Source organism: Drosophila yakuba, chromosome 3R (assembly GCF_016746365.2).
Source record: "Drosophila yakuba strain Tai18E2 chromosome 3R, Prin_Dyak_Tai18E2_2.1, whole genome shotgun sequence".
NCBI lineage: Eukaryota > Metazoa > Arthropoda > Insecta > Diptera > Drosophilidae > Drosophila > Drosophila yakuba.
The window spans coordinates 16,908,722-16,933,217 of NC_052530.2; the positions used below are offsets into that span (position 1 = coordinate 16,908,722).

Sequence of the window (24,496 nt, forward strand, 5' to 3'; positions counted from 1 at the left end):
ACCGCTAGTATGTGACAATTACAAGATAATAACTCTTTCTGCAGTCTAGTAACCGGCAGTCTGGGTGGGGCAAAAGGTCAATTTCGATTTGACTCACAGCCGTCGTGTAATTAATGCTGTAATGGCCATTTAGCAATTTATAGCTGCCAACGCGGCATGCCTGTAAATCATTGTGACAATTGCCGGCGCTACCGAAACGGGAAGTGGCGCCTTCGCTCCTCGATCTTCGATCCCCAGTGCCGCTCCCTATTAGCATGATGCATTATGCAATATGCAATGGCCATTGGGCCAATGGGCCAACTAGCCAGTCAGTCAGTCAGTCAGTCAGTCAGCCAGTCAGTTAATCAGCTAAGTCCCCCATGGGCGTAATTAAATTGCGCCTCAAGTAATGTCAATGGTTCAAGGCGATCTCACCTGGCTCACCTGGCATCTTCTCGAGCCGCAGAACCGCCACGCAGATGATCTTCGCATCCGCCAGATTGGATTGTCACTGCAGCTGTGGTGCAGAGTGGTGCCACAGCTGGGCCAGCCGATTGGTGCCGCAATAAGAGCCGGATCAAGTGCTTACACTGGCAGAAACTGCCACTTACCTGTAAGCATACCCAATTACAAATCTTTTACAATGGTGAATATGAAGGCAAGTGTATTTTTAATCAGAAAATAACTTACAAATTAATGGCGTGTAGTTAGTAATTAATACAATGATTAGCTGGCGTTGAAAAAACAAGTTTAAGAAGATAACATTTTCGAAATAAGATTAAATGCGTATTATTCATCGCAAACTACCCATTAAGAAGCACTGTTTACAGAAAATGTGCTGATGGTTCGTGATATTCCAACAATTTATTTGTTTTCTGTCCACGACTTTGAGAGCCCAATTGTGCGTTTCTAGCAGTGTAATGTGTGCGGCATGTGCAGTTCCACGAAATGAGCCAAAAGCCCCTTTGATTGCCAAAACAAAAGCTTAGGCTTAGTCAGTCAGCCGAAAGCAAGAGTAAAGCCATCAGAAATCGGACATCAGGCCATATGCCGTATGCCAAAGCCGAAAGCCGAAAGCCGCTCAATTCGTTGCTGCAATCGGATATAATGCTGATGCAGCGCAGAATCGACATAATTTCGGCTCGAGTTTAGCATTATGGCATTATGGCATTATGCTGCGCGATTTCGACAATTTTATTCGCTTCTAATACTGAAGAACATACCGCCAGCAGAGAAACTCACACTCACTGCCATTCTGCATTGCATTCAATTACGTTTTTGGAATCAATGAACGGAGGAATTATACAGAAAGAAATATAAATTTGGAGCCTTATATAAAACCGATTCATATCCATTGAATGGCTGGCCGGCCTGGTGTAAATGAAAATTTTCAATTGAAGTCTTCTTTGGCAAGTGCATTGGCCACTCCACTTGGCGGAGTTGCATTACTGAAAGTCGAGCGTCGTGTGTTGAACCGATTTTGCGCAACGCGAATTTCTGGAGCGGTTCAGGGGCGGATTAGGGTCATCTAGGGAATCATCTGCACATGTCTGCGCCTGTCTTTCCCCAACTGGCAGACAGTTCAAAGAGTCCGGATGGATCTCGGAAAACTAAAGATTGAGTTATGCATGCGTACGAGTATGTACTTGAATTCTAGTCCAATTTTATGATCTTGCCTTTCAGCGGGCACTCATCTTTTATGGCGATAGAGCGGTGCTAGCCATTGTACTTCTGCTACTTTTAAAATGTTTTTAATTTCAACTCACTTCAAGTCTCTTCCACATGATACCCATAAATATTTGCAAGCCTCTGGGATATGATTTGCATGCCAGTTTCCCAAACTCAAGGAACAGACTGATACACTGGGCAAATTGCCTTTAAAGTGAAAGGCAATGATTGAAAATGTATCTGAAAGGTAAACAAGTATGTTATCTAAGTTAATTTGGTGCTTGGGTCAAATATTTACATTTTATTAACCCTTTTATGCCTTATTTATATTAAAAGAAATATTACCATATGGTGACTACTTTCCGTTCCTTTAAGCAAATCCAAATTGGGCAGAGATCGAAAATAGTGTCTTGTTTTGGGTAGCACGTTTCCCTCTGTGCATCTATATATAAACCCCTATTAGTTTATGCTTTTCGCTTGCGTGGGTGGGTGTGGGCAAGTCTCAGGGTCAACGCACGTCGGCCGGCTCCCAGCGATCCCCATTCCCCAATCCCGTCCCCATCCATATCACCCCCGATTCCCATCTAGATCAGCATCAGCATCGGCATCAGCATCGCCATCTGCGCGTGCTGTCATGGTGGCTGCTCTGTGCCGTAGTTGAATGGATGATATATGCCATACAGTTAAGTGAAATGTATCTTCGAGATACGCCACCTATCTAGGGGCTATGGGAGTACAACAAATACCTCTTACGCATGGCTCTCTATTCCGATTCCGATTCCGATTTGGATGGCGATGGAGATTCCCAATTCGATTCCTGCCGCTGATTGACAGCGGCAGTAATTGAGTTTGATTTTTGCGAATTTCCAGAATTTAGACATCATCGATGAGGGCATGGAATTGGGGGCTCTTTAAGAAAGGTTTTTGTTTAGTTAGCCCAAATATTTGATTTGATTTGATTGAGCAGCTGTCAGGGGAACTTCAAAACCTGAGCTCTCAATAATTACGCAGGCCTGCGGATCGGAATGGATTGGATCGGTACGAATCGCTGGAATGGCTGTTTTGGGTTTTCGCAAGCTTTCGATCATTCAATCAGGATCAATATTTATCAATCAAGTGTGTGGGTGAGCGCAAAAAAAACGCGACTGAATGGAACTAGCAGAGCATAAACATATAGAGATGCCGAACCAACTCACGCATTAGACATACTACAAACATTCACATGTACATAGTATATATGGACAGATACATACGGACAGACGCAATTGACTAAGAGGCCTGCGCGTGTTGGACGCACGGACGGATAAACAGACAGTCAGTCTGACATCGAACATCTGAACATCTGAAGACTTCGATCTGAAGACTTCGATAGTGATCCGTAGTATAGGGCTCTTCACAGCCTCTCGCTCATTGATCTTCGATCCACTCGAAGGCCGCTTGCCTGCATATGCAGAGATCCACCTGAAAGTGATTCTCTATCCACATCCAAAACCAAATCCAAATCCAAATCCAAATGCGAATCGGGGGAACGCATCTGATGCTGTTGCCATATTGGCATCAACTGCTAAACAAAAGTTTATGGCTGCCCGCCTTATGATCCAAATGCGTTAATTATTAGGATGATACAATACGATCTGAGCAGATACCATAGATACAAAGCTGGATAGACAGATAGACAGATAGATACATTGTGGTCAGCGGTAGCGGTCTCCAGTGGCTCGATCATTAGCATCTGAAAACCAGCGGCGCCTCTTTGAGCAATATTTCCTAATTTAGACCGTATGCTTCCCTTCTCGAGATCAGTATGTGATTTGCTAGACTGAGCCATTAATTGAGAGATTCGGGGTCTCCAGCTAGGAAGTCGTTTATTTACTTAGTGGCTCTGTAAACATTGCTTACAGGGCATGACCAGTTCGGTGTAATATAAACAGCCGTCTTGGGGAACTCACTTGCTCACTTGCACACTTGCCTCCAGACTTTTAGGGCTGTTTTGTAAGATTTGCTGTTCTGGCTGCTGTTTTATGTTGGCATCATTTGGATCTTTTGGATGCCGGCAGTTTGTTGTTGTTCTGTGATTACAAAACAAGCGTTTTGTTGCCGATTGCATGGTTGGTGCTGCCGCTGCCGCTGCCGCAATGCAACGCCACGCTGGAGATCGCTCTTCCTGGAATCTTTTGAGCTGTTTTTCATTAGCCCAGCATTCTCACAACATCCGTATGTATACATCATCGTATTTTGGAATATTTTTAAATTTTTCGCCGACCTCTCCATGCGGCGAAATGGATTTTTAATATCCAACTATACTTTAATTTGGCAAACGAGCTCTCGTCTTTTAATTGATTAATGCTTATTGCTGCGTTTGATTAACGAAAATATTTAGTATACAATAGGGTCAATTGCTACATATGGTAATTTGGCACAGAAGACACTTATGTGGAAGAGTTCTCGGCGTTCAAATAGTGGAGCGAATGGCTACTATTTTTATTCCCTGACGCGATCAGTAGATTGATCTTGACCCACATTGGATGGCCTGGGATCCAGCAGATGTCGCACACTCTTTGTCCAAACGACCAAAATAAAGTAAACCATAATATTACTAAGCTACCACGTACTAAGTCTTAATTAATCTTAACTATTGCGAAATATATTTCCAGCTACGCATTAGTTTAGTTAGACATACATATCTCGTTAGATTTGACTCATTTGTGCGTGAGTTCAAAGGGTTTTCTTTATTACGGATGAGCCAGTCATCTAGCATTCAGTGGTCATCAACATCCGATATTCTCTGAAAATGAGTTTTTAGGAAGTGCACCACTGAGTAATGCTCAAGATATGAACCATTTCTTTTTTAAATATTAGTAATGCTTAAATATTAGTAATGCTGATTAGTAAGTAAATGCACTTGTACTTAATCAAGAATCTCAATTTTATTCAAGTGTACGTCTCAGAAAAAAAATGTACAAAGAAAGTTATAAAATGGTAACATTGAATACTTCAACTGAATTAAGATTGCATTGGTATAAATGTTTATTATACCCGTTACTTGTAGAGGAAAAGGGTATACTAGATTCGTTGAAAGGTATTTAACAGGCAGAAGGCAACGTTTGTTGGCCAGGATCAATTGCCATGTCCGTCCGTCTGTCCGTATGAAGGCCTAGATTTCAGGAACTATAAAAGCTTGAAAGTTGAGCATGAAGCTTAGACGCAGAGACATAACGCCCACAAACCCGCCAATACTGCCACACCCACTGTTTTAAAAATGTGTTTAAATATTTGTATTTTATATTTGTCTTTTTAATTTCTATCGATATGTAAAAAAAGTTTTAGCAGCGCCTACTCCAACGCCCTCAAACCGCCCATAACCTCACACTGAAATATTTTTTCAATTTTTAAAAAATTTTTATTCCAATTTCAATCGATATTCTCACTCCCACTAGCTGAGTAACAGGTATCTGATAGTTGAGCAACTCAACTACAGCGTTCTCTCTTGTTTTTAGAATAAACCTATCCATATTACTTCTGCCCAAAAGGCAGATACTCTAGATGCCAAGATTGTTACTATGTTAACACCTAATCTTATCGGATGATAATTCACGAGTATAATCCGCACATGTGCGAAAATATCGAGCCAGAAGCACAGAGGCACATTTAAGAGATCCACGGAATGAGTTTTGAAGTCGCGCTCGGCCGCGAGTTTGGCTTTCTTTTCGCCAGAGCGCGCTCTCTTTGAAGAGAGAGAGAGAGGAAAAGAGAGAGACCGGCTGTTTTGAGTACGAGTTACGTGTAGTGGTAGTGGCAGTGATATGGCAATGGCATTCGCATTCTGGCCTCTTTCTAATCACTAGAAAAGCATTCGCCTGGGAATCTGAATCTCAATCGGAATCGGAATCCTTATCCCATTCAGCCATTCCATGTCCCTATACATACACACATATGTAAGTTGGACAGCGGCGTACATAAAGCGGCGAGAGAACAGCTTTTAGCTTTCGGAGCGATCGAGATCGCAGATTGCTTGGCGGTACGTACGGCCGCTACCAAGTGCGGATCGCCGAGCAGTGTTCAGTCCGCAGCGGGAACTCAAGCGAGCCGAAACGAAACATCGCCAGATACAGATACATATTCTGTGGTTCGCAGCACTTGGTCCATCGGCTCGTTCTCGTCCGCTTCGTTTATTTACGCGCGCGCGTTAGAATTAGCCAACTGCTTGAGTTCCGTTTCGTTTGTAAAATTACTCCAGTTCTGGTTCCAGTTCCAATTCGAAATCGAAATCGAAATCTAATTCCATATACTAGTGTATCCTGGCCAGCCATGTTGGCCAGATAGCGACAGCGACAACGACAGCGATAGCGATAGTATGCGAAGCAATCGGCGCGTTCTTGTGAACTCTGACATGGTGCACAGTTGTGGGACAACCTTCGCCACCGAGAAGTTTGCAAAAATAGTCACTGGCCGAAAGCGAAAAGAAAGCCAGAAACGCAGAATGCCAAAGGTGACCAAAGGTGACCAAGTTAATGGTGCAGCTCGAAAGTGAATGCAATCGGCGCGATGTGTGAAGTTCAAGCTTAACATTGGCCAGCCACGAATAAATTCTGTGATTCGGCAAAAAGATTCATCATGAGATCGTACATAGGCTAGAGTGGTAGTACTAAAGTAGTTTATCTAGCTAATCGCAGCCATAAGTGTGTGAGTCGTTTTAATACCCACGAGCCGTAGCCACAGCCGTAGCCGTAGCTGTTCGTAATTTCGCATTTTTTGGCGGGTGCGGTGCCCACGGCAACGGAACGAGACTGTCGCATTTCAATTAACAAAATAAGCAAAGAGCCAAAGAGCCAAAGAGCCATAGAGCCAACATAAGTGTAAAGATACATATACGAGTATCTACAAGATATATGCACACACATATTGCCGCACATACGCACTGTGGACTTTGCTGCTCTTTCGCGCGCATTTTTGCACGTGCCATTTGCGATTTGGGATTCGGGAGATTGGATTTGGGAGATCGCTATCTTATCTGGTCATCGCCATCGCCATGTCGGATGCCGGTTCACTCGCTGCGCCCGCTGGCGGCCAGGAGGTCGAGTGCCATCGTCTGCTGTCGGACTTGCCCGCCTTCGCGTATCCCAGCACCACACTGCGCTCCACCACTTCCGGTCACAGCACACGCACGAATAGCACCACCGTGTGCGAGTCTCCCGGTGCAGGGGATCGCAGCTCATCCTCCCCCTGCTCCGCCTACTCCAACGCCTCCAATGCCTCCGATGATGACGAGGATGAGAGGGATGATCGTGCCCTGGAGCGCTGTCTGCGGGGGACGACGGACGACCTTGGGGAGGCCGGCCTGCGGTATTCGCTGAAAGGACCACCGCCGGAGCTCTACTCGGCCAAGAAGGACTTCATCAGCAAGGGACCGCTGCTGGGCAGACAGGTAGGTCCTAAATCCGAGTTATGTGCATAACAAATAAATATTTGCAGCGGCCTAGTCCTCCGCATCGAATTTCGTGGGCTGATCGAATTCGCAGACCGGGATTTTTACGATTTTTCATTTATTTGTGTTTGTATTCGTCTTTGGATTTTTTTTTCTACTTTATCGAAATCGACTGGGCAAGCGAAAACCAAATTCAAGTTAATTTATTGCATTGATTCCACATCGATGTGTCGAGTTCTTTCCTTTCTTTTATAATTTCGGTTGATTTGTCGATATTTTGGTGTGCTCGTCTCGTTTTGTATGCCGCATTGTTTTATTTCATTTCATTTCATTTTTTCCGCTTTTGCCGCATTTGCCGCTTCTCTGGCTCTCTATTCGATTTTGATTAAATGCCACTGGCGACACAAAGAAAGCGACAACCACCACAAAGCGTTGACCACCACCGCATTTGAATTCACACGCCTCACTGACCACCACGGAGTACTCGCACACCGGCCCATTCGGCAGCGGAAAAGCAGTGGATCCCGAGGTGGATTCGATGTGATTCTCGGCGACCTCACCGTTCGACAGCTCCAAACCGACTGAAGGAGGCAACGTGTTCGGCGCACATCGATCCAAATGCAAGTGCGTGTCCACGCAATGGTGCATCTATGCATCCACTTGACTCTGGTCAACAAAGCACTCCCTGGACAGCTACTATTCAGCAGCCACTTCTTCTCAAGCTGACTCATAATCCACTCACCCATCCCATCCATCCATCCATGTGCGTCAGACAGGGACTGCTGATATGTCGGACGTGTGTTTCCGCCAGGTTGCCGTTGCCGTTCTCGTTCTTGTTCTTGCTCTGCAGCAACACTTTTCGGGAAAGCGAAAGATTCTGCATCATGTCCCACGGGAGATAAGAGATTTGGAAACCCAGTTATCTAACAGAGATAAAGAACGAAGACGACCCTGTCTGGATGACACTGATATTACCACTAAGCCTATTGGGAACGAACGGTTTTTGCCCATTAGTGAGTGGGGCAGCAGACGAATTTAGATGCAAATTTCAACAGTTTCGAAAACATTTACAAGTTCGGCGGGAGGAAGTGGAATTGCAATTACACGAGCTGCGTGGAAAGCGCACATAACTACGATTTACAAGGCTCGACAAGGTGCGAAAAGCGTTCGTTTTGGGACGTGACAGCAACAAATATGGAAACATGCCTAGAACACGGCTTACTGGCTAACTGACTTACTGGATAACTGACTTACGGGCTAACTGACTTACTGGCTAACTGACTTAATGGCTAACTGACTTAATGGCTAACTGACTTAATGGCCAACTGACTTACAGGCCATTAGAATTTTATCAACGTCCGCTGGGCGGGCAATGTAAAATTTGAAAAACAACACGATCCCCCGGTCCACGAATACATAATACATACTACATAATGATAGGTATGGGTGCGGGCTGGGAAGTCTGTTGGCCCGACCGCCACTGATAACGGGCCATGTGTGGCAACGTAACCCCCTCGGGATCGAATGGGAATGGCTTTGGGAATGGTTTTGGGATTCGGAATGGGAATGGGATGTACTGCTGGTGGTTGGGCGTGACTATGTCTATGGATCGTATATATGCACATCGGATGGCTTTCAGAAGCACATGAATAATTGTGACATATTCAGTGCGGTGCGGTTCACTCGTTGCGCTGCTGTGAGTGAGTGTTTCGAAAATAGATTTTCTAATTTTTCGAGTGGCGCCTAGAATCTGACAAGTCGGGAAATACTTGCCTGTAAGTAAGTACGGCGACCGCCTGTATTAGAGTGCGCCGTCCAATTTGTATTTCGACGATGAAATTTGCACAATGTGTAGAATTTGAATATTTATTTTCTTGCTTTTTGTTATTGTTTTGTTTCGCCTTTTGTCTTTTGTTGTATATTTTTTTTTTGATTCGCTTTTTTTTTTTATTTTGAGTCGTACGTCGTCGCTTTGCGCGTGTTTCTCTGTCCCAGCGGCTTCTCGTTATTCATTTTGTCTTCAATTTATTTCGTCTACTTTAAATAAAAACATGAAAGGAAACTAGTTGCGGCAAGCCGAAGCTTACATACCCTTGCAGTAATTACATATATGCTTAAGAACTTATTTTTAATAAATTAACGAATGATACAGTTGTCCGATTTTGACCAAATTAAAACCGAAATTCAATGTTGTAAAATAACTGGCTTGTACCAAATTAAAACAATTATTAATCGAATTACTTCTTCATTAAGATAGTCATTTTCTAATACAGATCTTATGACAGCTATTTGATATAGTCATCCGATTTTGAAGTAGAAGCAAAAGGCCACATATACTGATTAAAAGTCTTCTTTACTGCGTTGCAAAATGCTGACTGCAAGCGACATACCCCGTGCAAGGGTATAATGATGAAAATTTGAAGCGTTCATTGACACTACGTGAAATAAGAAAAGCAGAGAAAAGAAGTCTGAAATGCTCAATTTGTCAGTTGCCAAGAAAGTACCACTCAATATGTGGGTGTTGTCGAATATGCGATGAGTATGACCAACCATCCATCCATCCATCCATTTATCCAGCCAAAACTAGATGAATAGCACCCGAAGACTTAGAAAATCGAATTGTAGCCAACGATTAATGATCGTAAGATATTCAGCTCGCCTCCCAGTGATTAATGCCACACATAACCATTCCGTATGCCGATTCTCATGCAAATGAGTAGGGCGTGTCCTTGCAGCCCTTTGGTTTGTCGGTTGGGATGGGGTGACAAATAATTTGTCGGAATATAAATGCCGTCAGAGAATAAAAAAAAAAAAAGCCACAAGCAGTAACAAAAAGCCGCGAAGCAATTTCAAGTAAAAAGGCCAGAAAACGACCAAATCATTTTAGGTGTGATGCCGGGGCGTGACTTTGGGGTGCTGTGCTTATGCTTTAAGCTGGTTATTTTGAATTTAATACAATTTTTTTCGCCAAAAGATATATACGTGATCTGCATGCAAACACTTCTGCGAAGGCCCGCATCCCCCCCAACCGCCCCTCCCCTTCCCATGGGAAGCCACCCACGTTCATCACAAGAGCAAAGTCCCAAGTGCTCATTTTCTAGCATACGAAAACTGTCAAAACGATGAAAAAATGCTTATAAAAATCTTTGAAAATATTTTAAGGAACAGCGTCGACGCTGGCATACTCTTCGCTAATTTCTGAATAGCTAAAGACGTTTTAAAAGTAGAATATCCCTTTAGACTTCTAAGCTAACGACTACAAGCCACCTTGCTTATAAATTAATCATTGGCTTACAGGTAATCATATTTGTATTGTTCACCCGCCCAATTAATTACATCCAAGCCATAGGAAGTGTGTAGGAAAACAGCACCAAGGCATTCCACGGGCTGTCTAGTGATTGCTCATTTTAATTAATTCCTTTTTAATTTATCAGTCAAGATTAATGATAAACATGTTCAATCTGGCTAGGAGTTGGTTTCGGAAACCGAATTCGGCGTTGGCCCAGCCGGGGTTTCTGTGTTAATAATTTAAATATGGATTTTAGCGGCCTTTTTCGGCGGGGTATTAGCATAATTGGGGGCCAGTGTCCATCCCCGGCTGCCGAGCTAATCCACTCAAGGCGAAAACACCTCTAATAATTACCTGTCCAATTTTTCTTCACATTCTGGTGAATCTGCTCAATCTGGTGATTTTTCTATTGATTTCTATATTTTTTTTGTATCTTGTGTGCGAGTGTCTCTGCTGCTCGCAGGTCGTGAATGTGAATGAATTTTTTAACAAATTATTTGGATATTTTGGGAAATACAAATTTGTTTAACTGACTGGTGGTGGGCTTACATCAAAAGGCCAGAACCGCCCATAGAGCACAAGCTGGTTTCATCTCGTCTTGATTGTCTTCGGGGTCCATCCAATGCTTTATTTGGTGTTTAGTTTCTGGTCTCAGCTCAGCTCAGCTCAGCCCCATCCCTAGACCCACAGACTTGGTCGACTTATCTGGCCGTTCCGCGGGCCTATCTTAATGATTTCTTATTTATTTGCTGCCATTTGTTGTGAGCCGACTTATCGCGTTTGTGGCCATTTGGCGATGGAGATGGAGCGTGTAACATCGCTTTACATAAGTCCATTATATTTTATTTTTAACGACACTCTTTTAATTATTTGGCCCCGCCGGTGGCATCATCGCTCCCATCTTCACGGTCAAGGCAAATGCTGGATCATCATCGATACTGTTGCTTTGCATATAAATTTGGGACTCCAATTTGGATTCAGATGCGTATTCAAACTCGGACGAGACAAGACGTGGAAGTGGACGGACTCTTTGGGGCGGTGCGTCTTTATTCATATGCTAAACTCTTCTGAATTCAGAAGTCAGAAGTGGCTTAGCCGGCCGACGGGCTCGGCACTTATTTGAAAGCCATTTGGAAACCTTGGGGCATCATCGCTTTATCATCGCAGGCGGATGGGTGCAGCATAAGCTGAACGCAGTCCGCGATCTAAATACTCAAAATACTCAAAATACTACAAAAAGAAGAAGGTTCCTTAATGGCATCGCCAGTTTTTTTGCGTATTGTTTTATTACTGTTCCCTCGCTTCCTACTGCTTTTTATTAATATTTCGATTTCAAGGAGGAGGCATTCCGATATTTGCTGCGATTTATATGTGTCTGCTGAGCCTTTGTTTCGATTCCCCGGAATTAGACGAGGCATTGCGGTTCTTCAGCTTCGATCTATGCGGGGTGTTGTTTATTTATGGCATAGTATGGTGTGGCATGGTATTATATACTCATTCATTTGGGGGGGTCATGATTTATTGGACTAGTGATGTCGTTGTGATGGCACATCACGTATACGCCCAGTGGTGCCATGCAGTTCCCGGCCTGCAAAGCCTCACAGAGTTCAGCAGAAATACGCAGCCCTCTTTATTCTGGGAACGCCGAGCGATACCTGACATATATAAATACAAGCTATAATCGCATTATTGCCACACGCCCTCCGTTGGCCAAAATCGAATGTTACCATCTTGGCCGCAGGGCATTTGCCTAACGGTTCCGGCCACTTAGCGGCAACCAAAGACAAAACAGACCGCCGCCATTTGCATAGAAAAACTATTCAAAGTCATTACTAAATCAACCTGTTTTATGTGTTATTTATTAACATTTCAGTGTATGAAGTGATATGGAGTGAAAGATTCAGGCAAATGTTGTAATAAGCAGATAACAAAGCAACTTTGTTGTTTCTGCAGTATCTCGTATTATGATGCAGTTGAGTCAGGGTAGGCTTGTTTTGCTTATAAAGCTATATTCCAGCCATGAACTAAGTACTATTACACACTTTATATTACAGTTGCTGAGTTGCTGAGTTGGTGGCCTTTCCTCGACGACCACACACGTGGTTATCGCAAGTTATCAAGAACTGCGAGCCTCCATCTCATTGAGCTGGCAGGTGATGTAGGGGTGTTAATTTGCAGTGACAGAAGTGCACGTCACGGCAAATTTGGTGTTTACCCAAATGCTTAGCAGCGAAGCTGTAAGCAGTAAGCTGTGGATACTCAGAAGGAATGGTGTATTTGCATAGAGTGTTTCTTGATCAATAGCAACTACATCACTCTTTCAAAATAAAGCGCTACGAAAGTGTTACTTTCGATTTCAAACACTGTGAGTCTTTGGCTATATTTTCGCGTTATATATACGCCTTTTATTGTTATGACTTTTATTGGTGCCGCATGACAAAGTTTAGCACAATAAAAAATCATGTTTATTGCTAAATTATGTTATGACAGTCTTCTGTGGGGAGTGCGATTCTAGTTTCGCGATATGCCTGACGGCATTTTCATATTGGCCGGGCCGAATGTTGTGCTACTTGCTATTCGATCCTCGTTCTTTTCCATATTTTTTTCACAATTTTTTCCGTGTACCTAAAGCCGCTGTACTGTATGTGAGTACTGTATGCGATCGATGTGATCTGCAAACGATCTGCGAGGCATCGCTAATTAATGCTGGTAGCAACAAGTTCAGCTCCCTTATCTGTAGTTCTGTATTTTATTTGAATTTCATTTTTTTTTTGCTTTTTGCCGGTGAGCTGGGGCTTGAGTTCCATGAGCTGCGGCACGTTGGCGTGTTCTATACTATATAATATACAATATTCGGCTCAGCTGTTCGACTAGACAAACATGGATTTTGTTTCTTTTTAAAACATTAAACAGACGTTAATGAAACGCTTATGCTTTCTATTTTTGGCGGCACTCATGAGCTGATAAGAGTATTGCTGGAAGTGAATAATACTATATTTCCCAACCCCTTTGGAAATATTCTTGGTATTTTTGGGATAGCGAGAAAAAAAGCTTGATTAATTACTTGTTTGGACCGCCGTTTTTCACATCCATACATTTAACATTTAACATGTACTGAGTGAACTTGGCCCGTTCTATTTATTGTTTACGCAAGTGCACTTACCCATATGTTGAAACAATTATATATTTTTAACACATATGTATGTACATTTGCCGCTGTGCCGGGCCAATATTGCCCATTTTGTTTTTATATAAAATGCATATACTCGTACATAGATACATACAAACGAAATATGAAATGCTACTTGCGCAAATAGGAACATGAGCAGTGTGATGCTCGAATTCCTGCTGCCAAATAGCCTTTTGCAATTAATACAGCGGGATACAGCCAGCGTGTGTGGATGAAAATCAAATTTAAATTCAAATTGAAATTGAAATTGAAATGAACCCCCCCAGTCATAACATCATATCATGCACTGTCTTATATCGTAAAATCGTACAATTGTATATTTGCACAAACGTTGCTTAGCATTCGCTTCTTTTTGCCAGGGGCAAAATTCAGCCTTTGCCGTAAAGATAGCGCGTCATAGTAAAAAACGAAAAAAAAGCAAAAAATAAAGCATTCAAAATGAAGTGTAAAAGTGAAAAAACCTAAGCACCCCTATTAATTTTAGCACTCCAGACAATTGCCACAAATTTTGGGTAAAGCAGGCGTGTCAATTGCTGTACAATATAAACAAATTACTGTTGGCGGTAACTACTTTAACCGTTTTTCGCTGCCGGCAGCCAAACTCAGGCGTGAATTTGTCAAATGATGGCCGAAAATGCCACTGGTTCGCACAAGCTGCCGCTAGGTGGCTCAGCCAATAGTGTATAGTAGCGGAGTAGCGGTGTAGCGGCAAGCTTTTAACGTATAATTACGATTGTATTCGCATTCGCCATCGAATTAGTCGCTTTTGCCAATGCGAATATGCACATGTGTACGTAAATATATGAATTACCCGCTCCCTGCCACGTTATTGTACAATTAGTTGTATTTATGCTGCTGCTTGTTCGTCGACGGCTGTCGCTGTCTGTCGTACAATAATTAAACGACCATTAGGCGTATTTAGCGCACTGCTCCGAAATTTGGGTCATTACCAATGGCCAGAAATCAGCCCAAACAGAGCCATACCAAGCCACACACGTGCTGGCCGTCGATCAGATGTGTTTATTGTTTATTATTTATTGTGATTACGATTATGATTATGCTATTGTGGGCCGTCGTCTATCCGCCTGTCCACTCGTCTATCTGCCCACCACCCACTGGCCAAATGCATCTGGTCTTTATATGGATTATGGAACTAATAATTCAGAGCCTGCTGGCCGCCAAAACGATTTGCATCAAAATGCACAGCCAGAGCAATAACAGCAATAACAATAACAATAACAATCACAGAGTTAGAAGGCGAAAGTCGGCGGCTGGTACAATTAGCAGCTGAATGGATCGATGGTTATCCTCGAAGTGATACATGATAAATGCAATATAAATAATGTGGTGAGGCCTCAGAATCTAAAAATATAGGCATTTATAACCTCCATAAATCATGTTTATCTTTAGGCGTTAGTACACACGCTTCTTTCACGACCTCTTCTCATATTCACATTTTATACAAATGTTTTGGATACGGTAATGCTCATGCTATCCTCCATATGTAATGCCTATTACTTGCAGTTTGAAGTACCAGGTAGCGAGTAGTCGATATTGGAGTGGGAGCTCCATCTGGTTTGGAAATATTGAGGCGTGCGTGAAGAATTCGAGGCGTGGGAACTCCGTGGCTGGCTGGGGTTCTCGATTCTCGACTCTCGATTCAGAATTCGCGATATGGCATCCGCAGTTCTGAATGAACGTGGCCGTAAGCTGGAGTTGCTCTTTAGCGCCAAAAAGCGAGGTTGTTTGCCCGGCTTTTGGCCCCAGGGCGCCTGGCCGTGTTTATGGGCTCACTGACAAACTGACAAACTGGCAAACTGACAACTAAACGCAATTATGACCTAATGAAATCGGCGATTGGGATTGGGAAAAAAGAGACAGCGCCCGAATAATGAGAGCTGCCAACGCCCCGCTGAACTCGCGCAGAAACAGAATTAATTATTGTTAACCGTAACAGTTTTTGTTTGTAAACCTGCCAGGCATGTGTCAAGGAAATTGGGTCAAAAATCGCTGGCCCAGGGCACCAGAATCGCAGTGTCCGCAACAAAAAAAAAAAAAAACGTGTCCGCAAAACGAGGAAACTCGTTTGAAATCGAGAAACTGCGAAGCGGAGTGAAAAGACTTGGGGCTGTTTGGATACAGGGTATCCACTATCCACTATCCACCCACAAATGAGCGCTCTTGTTCAATTTGTCATGCCGAGCGTGACAATCGAATAGGCAATCAATCGATCGGCCCTGCTAAGTAGATTGATGGCAGAGCTAAGCCAAATTAGAAAAATTAGAATAAGAACGTGGTAGCCCGGCTGGAATCGTTGGGGGTCATAAATACGCGCGGTTAATGAACGCCGTTTAGCGGCAGACAATGCAAATCGGCAAACAAATGTCAGGCAGTTAAGCACATTTGTATGGATACTGCGATCCATTGATTTCGCAATCCATGGCTCTGCAAATCGATCGATCGATCCATCGAATGATACGATCGCTGTATCGATGGTGGAACCTTATAATCCGGTCTTCGAGCAGATGTGCGTCGTCGAGAGCTGTGCACACACGGCTGTGTGGCACACCTTCTGATTAAGAGTGGCCAAGCGACGCTGGTGAGGATCGGGCCAACTATATAGTTACTTGTGAAACTATGGCACCATGGCACTATGGCAGCATGGCAACATGGCACTACCCACTAAGAAAACATCGTCTGTGACTAAGTTCGAGTATGTGGGTCTGTTTGCACAACAAGAGCATGTGTGTACGTGCACACACCGCTCACCGCTTCGCCTTTCAAGTACATCAACCTCGAGTGGATCTCGTTGGCTTGCCAAATAGAATACACTTGTGCCCCCAGCCGATCTCAGTAATTATTATTACGAGTATGCATAAATATCAATTCGCCTCTATAAATGCCTTATTCGATTGGGTCACAATGAATCAAAGCCTTCGCTTCGACTGCACTGGTTAGCCCACTTGCCAGTCAAGCTACCAAATTGGTAGAAAAGACGATTCAAATCGAATGTATTCGAATCGATAGACAGATAAAGTCGAAGTGGTTCCATTTGCCAAATTTGCATGAAGATCTCCAGCAGTCGCTCCTTTTCTGTGCTAAACTGCGTGCAATTAAAATTAAAGCAATTAAATTTAAGTTGGTCTGCCCCATTAATAATACATTTCGGTGGAGTTTTTAAAAATCGTTTCCTCATTTGTCGCCGAGGTCGTAGTTTCCGGAAGCCTAAAAGCACCCTGCCCTTTTACAGAGTGCTCACAAATCGCTTGGGGACGCGAACGAAGATGGGTGTACCGAATCTCTGAATCTTACGCCTGCCAGCCCGAAAAAATTCGGTGAGGAAAACCATCTGCTCCCCATAATTATCGGACTCTAGAATTGGCCAATCGAGTTTGGTTCTTGTAAACATGTCAAAGTGAAAACAAACTAATTGCCTGAGCACATCCGACAGCTGCGCGAATCTGTATCTGTATCTGTACTTAAATCTCATTCGATCTGCTCCACATATAGTTTATATGTAATATATGACTACAAGGCCACGAGATTGGATGACCAAACTTTCATAATTTGAATGTCAAGAGCGTTAGGCGCTGACTACTTGAACAGATGCTGCCAAAAATTTAGATCAAATTTAGGAGGACGGGGCATTAATTTTGATGGCTTCTAATTGTCAGAAATAAAGACGGCCTTTTAATGGAGTCCACAGATCTCGCATCTATTGAATACCGAGAATTTCGGCATATCATCCGCGCCACTGGAGCTGTTAGATGATTCTTGTAAAACGCCTTGCTTGCCGGAGCCGAAGCGTACACAGATACAAATAACAATGGCAATTTCAACACATTTTGATGAGAACTGTCAAAAAAATTAAGAAATTCCAGCTGTTCAGCTGTCCAGCAGTCCAGTGGCCATCAGCGCCATCGACGTTCCAGTCTTGTTGCCGTCCGCTCGCCTAGTTAATGAATATAATCTCTTTTGATGGATTGAACCGTCGCCCCAAAAGCCCAATGCCCAACCTGACCAGGCCCAAAAACCAAAAACCCAAACCCAAACCCAAAGCCAAAAGCCTCAAAACGCGGCTTTCAATGGCCAACTGGCAACTGACAACTGCCATCGCCATGAACTTGGCTCAGTTTTGTCTCTTTTCCCATTTTTTTTCTCGGTTCAATTCATTGTCTTTGTTGTGGGCCTTTTTTTGTTTCTCGTGCGTAATAATATAATACGAAATATTTATTAATTTTTATGGTTTATATTTTGTTAATTTCTTTTCGGACCGTAATCAGTGGCGAGAAGTGTCGCACCGGTAATCATCAGCAGCTTTTCGCAGCTGCTCAAATTTGTGAGATAAGTAAGCGCCTACTTGCGGATACCCTATACTTTTTATTACTCCCTGTCATTTAGCGCAATCAGTTTAACTGCTCGATCAGCTTGGCTTAATTAGCTCAGCCAACGATTGTCATTTTTGGCTATCAGCAATTAGCCAATTGGGCAGTTGAATAATTTGGCATTTAGAGTGGACCTTATCTGATCCTTTCGCTGGCTAATGAAATATTTAAAAAACAAATTCCTAAGCTCTTTGCATTTTTATAGCCACACAGTTCCGGTCCAGAAGTTTGGGCCAGGGCACTTGCCAGACTCAATTAACTTGGATCTTATCGAGCAGCGTGCTCTCTCAGGGAATCCGCCTTATCGATGGGTTCTGGCAAACCAGTTTTGCCCTCTCGAGTATTCCTAACCTTTTGCTGGCCCTCTTGGCTGCCAAAAAAATAAAAAACCGTGTGGCTGTCATTTCGCATTTGCTTTGTGGGCGCAAACGGAGATTTAATGAAGCGTTAATAAGTACCCAAACAGGCCCTTCAGGCCATCCACAGCTCCAGAGCCACAAAGAAGGGTCTTAAATACCCCATATCGACAATGGCTGGATGGCAGTTCAAATGTACAGATGTAGGTTCCCAACTCTCTGGGGTCTGAGGTACTGGGCACTGGGATCTTACTTTTATGATCGCTCTGACGTTTGCATATCCCAAGATACTTGCTGTGGTGGAGAAGTGTGTAGTATAGTATGTGGGGTATACAAACAGCAGGCCTATTGCCATTCCATGCTGAGCTCGGGAATTCTTAGATCCATCAAATCCATTCAGTGTTCTCATTAGTGTTTGTACAGTTGTTGTAATTAAGAGCGGCGAATGCTGTTATTTTTTTTTTTTTATTTGTGTATTCATTCTCGGGCACAAAACTTCTTCAATCAGACGCCACGAACCACGTAATTATTTCAGCCCATTTTTCATTAAAATGTAATAATTCATTAGGGTATTATAAACAATGTGTGCGACCATCTGAGTATCGAATATTGCAGACGATGGCGACAGCGCCCTTACTTCTCTTGCTCATGTTGTGCCCATGTTGCTGCTGCTGCTGCTGCTGCGGATCTTGCTGCTGCTGCTGCGAGTCTTGCTGCTGCTGCTGCTGCTGATGCTCTTGTTGTTCTCGCTGGAGCAGCAGCTGTTGCCGCGGCACAAAACCAGCATCTGCGCCATCCGCCTGCCACCAACACAAGTGATCTTTCAGTCGCTCGCGTGACGCAGAGCCGATCATATTTGCCTGCTCCTCCTACGCAAAGCAAGTCCACTGGATTGAGGCACTGTGGCTTGTACCCACATTCACCCACACAGCAAACAGGCTGTCTGCAGAGCAAGGACCTCCTGATTTGTGGCAAGGCTTGGCCGCTTAAACGGCTTACAAATTGCAGTATCGCAGTTTAGTGAACCCGAAGATCGCGAGTTTGTTTCTTGTGCGTTGTGTGGCATTGTGATTGCAGAATGGAGTTGCGCCTGCGCGACATTTCAGTGCTAAATCGGTGGGCACTGAGCGCTGTAACACAGTGAAAACTCCTACCAAAAAAAGGACAGTGAAAAGTGAGAGATTTAAGAGTGCAAAATCAACTAGAAACGATGTACAATAAGATGGTGATTTCGAGTGGGGATTTTCCCCAGAGAAAACAGCTGAAAGCAGCTCCACCGACGCCTTTCATCGCGATCATTAAGGTAGGAGGCAAGTCCGCCACAGTTGTCATAAATTGGCTACTTGGCCGACTCTCTATTAATTTTAATAGTGGCCATTGGCCAAGTGGCGACCTCAATTGGTGGCCCATAAAATTGCCTGCCACAATGTCTTAATTTGAAAGCTACGAGTAAAGTTGCTAGGGAATTTATGCTCTCTTTAACGTGCAGCATAGAGTTATTGCCTTGTTTTCAACTTTTGCCAGTAGTTTCAGCAATAAAATGTACTTTAAGTGCCTAATTATGATTTGATATGCTGCTAATTGGGAAATCATAACAAACAAAGCCATATTTAAGAGCTTTTTTATTGGGGCATTCGCCAATTAGTGGGCTAGCATCTAAGATCATCGACCAAAACAATCGTATAGCTTCAGAGGTGCAATAAGACAAGAGATTCAAAGGCAACCAAGTTGGCGAATTCGTCGCTGGCGGAGCCAGTTTCATAAAGACAAACATCTTTATTCTCATAGATATACTTGTATATAGCTAGCTATATACAATATATCGAATTAATGTCACCGATTCAGGGACAATACCATAAATTAGAGTTAATTTGAGTGCGAATAACCCAGTGGAAGCTAGCGAAACCGCTTGCATAATAAATTGCATACTTCCTGGAAGACCAGTGGTCCGTCCACAGCCCTCGAGAGCAACGCACCCACATGTCGGATGGATCTGAGAATTATGGCCTCATGTCACAGATCGCGGGCGAGGCACGAGCGTACATGCTCGTATCTCGGAGGCATGTGGCAATTAGAGCCAAAAAGCGGAACAACATCCACGATGGCAATTTTGCGAGAAAAGTCCCCGAAATTTGTCAGGGGCGTACCGATTTCATTTGGTCATAAATTCACACGAATAGGGCAGGGCTGCGGTGCGAACTTAACGAGCCAAGACGAGATGGTCTCTGAGATAGACACTCCCCAAGATCCCAGTCCAGATCCATGCCGCACTTAAGGATCCCAGACGTGAAATTAGTTTGCCGGCCACCAATTGAAACTACAAACTTTTCCACTTTTCCGCTTTTCCGCGTTTTCACAGAGGGTCAAGTGCAGTGCGATGGCCAGTGGGCGCCAGAATTGCTGAGATTCTTCCTCTTGAAAGTGAGATATTTTCGTAATTGGCATCGCATTTATCAGATTGTCAAAATCCGTTGCAGATGGTTGCAATCGAGCACTGCGATATTATTAGTAGTTGGCCCAGTGCAACCTGCCAAGAAAAAGGGAAGTGAGCTAACTTTGCATAGCCGAATTTTATATATCCTAGCATTTCGAACAACATCGAGGATTTATGCATATTTGGCAGCAGTATTCAATAGTCTTGTAATTATTATACAATTTAAAATTGTGTTGGTAAACTTATAATCAAAGTTAAAGTGCATATGAATGAAGCTGAAATTCCCATTGAATGTATTCGGTTTTTTTTTTGCATTCTTTGAGAGTTCTTGGTAACAAGCCAAGGCAACAAAAATTCTACCTATAAATTTTCAATTATTCCTGCATCTGTACGACCCACTACGTTTATAATACCCCCTGCAAGGGTATGCAAATAAGTCAAATAGAAAATAGAAAGCATATTAGAGAACTTATGTGCGTCTTGCGAACACGTATAAAATGCTATTCTAAAATTATTTGCGAGAGAAAGAACTTTCGGCTAGAGGTGGGTGCGTGAATCTCTGGATTCCTTGGCGAGGAAAAGCGAATGCAGAGCTTTTCCACCCAAAAGAGCTCGGCCATCCCATCGAAGATCCTACACATGCACCCACACACCAACACACCCACAAGCAGCCAAGTTACCTGCTCTCTTAACCTTGTCGATACGCAATCTTTATGGTTGGATCGTTTGTTTGGGCCAAACGCTTGCGCAAAACTAACGCAGAGCAGGAAAATGCGAACAGAACAGAACACACTTTTCAGATTTCGTGAAAACGTATTCTCAGTCTTGTCTCGAACTTCGCGCCAATATCTGCACAACTGCTGAACACGATCGCGGAAATTCACAAATGCCGAGAACTTTGCGAAATATACAACACATATCATAATTCGAGTGGGTTAAATAAAATTGAAATAAATAGATTTCATGCAGTTGTGCAGCGGAAGTGCAAAAATAGAAATATAAAATTGCATAAGATTAATGTGGAATATGTCAATTATTACTGTACGAAAAGCGACGAATTTTTAAAGATTTCTCATTTCGAGTGTACGGAAACATCAAAGTGAATAGAACTATAATTTCGAGCTAGCGAATTAAAGGTATATCATTTTGATATGTTGTAGAAAATATTAATTTCATGTGGCAATCGCTCCTGTAAAATTATTTTCTTTTATTTTCAACGTTTATTTTACAAAGCTAGGCATCAATAAGTTTCAAATAACATTAGCTTGTAAGCAGGAAATTATTATTAACACTAGATAATATCCACATTTCTTTCAACGGCAGGAAAAATGCCAACATTCTCGAATACCATAACTTGTAGCCAATCTTTTCATGCTTCAGAAGAAAACAATTTAGGCATTTTGCTTACACACAGTGCCTACTAAAATTAATGTTCAAATTCTTGAGCGTAAATATTTTTAACAAAATGCCGACAGGCATATAAGAAATCGGTTTTAAATAGATATTTTACACGGTGTGTAGAATCGAATTGAAATTGAAGCAATGTTTATGCCAAACTTTCACACATTTCAGCGCCACTGCAAAAATAAAATCAAATCGAAATACAATAAAAATCGAAAATTAAGTAAACACGCCCTTTACTAAAAATAGTTAGGCCGAGCGAATTTCCGACTCTGTAGGATGTTGGCTGGCCAAAAGAAGAAGGCCAAAATTAATTTGTTAACTTTTTTTGCAAGCATTCAATTCACGTAAGCAAACAAAACAGAAGAGAAATATGCGTAAGGAAAATGGGGGGAAAATAAACAAAAAACGCAAGAACTGTGCTAAAAAAAAATTTAGACAAATGATGAGTGCGAGAGGCTTTGAGGTTAGATTTATGGCAAAATAAAATTTCCAATAGAAAAGTCGGAAAAAAGTCGGAGAAAATGCATGGCATGGAAACGAAGGCAATCGAGGACGCCAATGCCGGGTGCCAAAAATAGCTCAGTCGGTTTTTTCTGAATTAGCCATTTATTTTTTATGTTTATTTTAACATTTTGTGTACTTTCTTTTTTCTCTTTCTTTCCCTTTCCCGTCCCCGTTTCGTTGTGTGTATTTTTGCAAGTAGACAGAAGCGTGTCAGAATTTTGATGTATGTATTTGTTTGAAATGAACTCTTGTGTGCAGCGAATCGAACGTTTGTCGGCTCAAAAAAAGGCCATAAAAACTATGATATAATACATGGCCAGCAAGCAACAACGAGGAAACAATAAAACTGCTTAATTAACCTACCAAAAAAGCAAAAAGCGGCAGCTAAATGCTGAACAAAAAATGCAATTAAAAATTGTGATATATGCAAGGCATAAACAAAAATTATAAAAATACACCAGCAATTTGACAATATATAAAGCAGGCGAAAAAAGAGGCACAGACCAATAAAATATGTATAAAATATGAAAAGTAAGAGTACAAATAAATAGCAGACAACACACTGAAATAAAAATAAATATAAAAATAAAAATAATAACTGTGGCACATGTGGGCCGATCCGAGTGCTTTTGCCTCTGCTTCTGTCTGGGAAATTATGTTCTGTTGGATTTATTAGCTGCGACTAGACATCTCCGGTTTGACTTACGCATCTAGATACAAGATTCGAGATTCTAGTTTCTACATTCTAGATACTTGTGCAAATGTATCAAGATATTTCTCAAGAATTTTCGGCCCCTTAGTGTGACATTCTTCGGGCTTTTGGAATTAGCAGAACAGCCGGCGACGATGCATAAATAAATATTTTGATGACAACATATAAATGAAAACAAACCGAAGGCGTTAATTTTTTGCAAGCATTTTTGAGCCGTTAATAAATAACTGCAAATGTTCCAATGAACGGCCAGCTAATTGGCGGGTGTTAAAATGATATAAATCTGCATTAGCATGGTGCAATGCCACATGTGATAAGGAAGCACTTTTAGGCTCTGCCATGCCATTCTGGTAACACAATAGATTGTCAGCTGAAAGCTTGTAACAAAAAGTGTTAATAGATACATCTTACCTGACAACTACGCGTATGCAAAACAGATACAAAAGACGTCAAGAAAACGTGTCGGAAGTTGCACGACAGCAAACACGTTGATAGTCGCACAACTCTCGTTGAACATTAATATAACATTTGTACGACTACTTGCTACACTTGACCCACGCTCGTGTTTTTCTCGCACTCTTTGTTTCGAGCGGAATTTTATGAGTTATGGCTCGTTTTTGTGGGCCTTTTGCTTCCGTTTATTGTAAGATCGATTAAAAGGAGATCCTCCCACTTCGGCGAGCTCATCAATTTTAATTATCGAACAAATTAATCAGTCGCAACTCTCGCATCATTAAGATTAATGATGCCGGTCAAGCTGGGTGGCAGCCGCAGAAGGCAGAAAGCAGAAAGCAGAAGGCACAGTAACACCAATGCCGCTGGTACGGCAGCCAAATCAGCTGGCAGTACCAACAAATATGCAAATAGCGCACTTGCCTGAACTCGAACTCGAACTTGAGTGTATCGCGAGCTGAAAAGTGGAAGAAAAAACAAAAAAGATTCAAGATCAGGCAGGGGATCAAAAGCGAACCAAATGAGCTGTGGCAAATGTGATTAGAGAGCGCCTATTAATTGCCTGTTTAATTGGAACTCAGATATGGGAACACACGAGGGTTTTCCCCCATCCCCATCCCCATCCACATCCCCATCCCCATCCCAATTGCCCAACAGCCCAATCTCGATTCGGAACCATAAATAATGTCGCGTTTTG

General features: G+C 42.6%; 1 protein-coding gene across 2 annotated transcripts in view; it reads left to right on the top strand.

Moving 5' to 3' along the window:
• The first annotated feature begins 5,688 nt into the window (after positions 1-5,688).
• The window catches only part of LOC6537167 (A disintegrin and metalloproteinase with thrombospondin motifs 9), a 35,225-nt gene continuing 16,417 nt past the window's right edge, over positions 5,689-24,496 (top strand). The window contains exon 1 of one of the 2 annotated variants that reach the window (XM_002097692.4): positions 5,689-7,072. In XM_002097692.4, the coding sequence (XP_002097728.1) occupies positions 6,677-7,072 (396 nt within the window). In that variant the 5' untranslated portion in view covers positions 5,689-6,676. Of the gene's footprint in view, positions 7,073-20,118; positions 21,863-24,496 lie in introns of those variants that run through there. The other variant, XM_015192691.3, reaches the window with a different exon arrangement.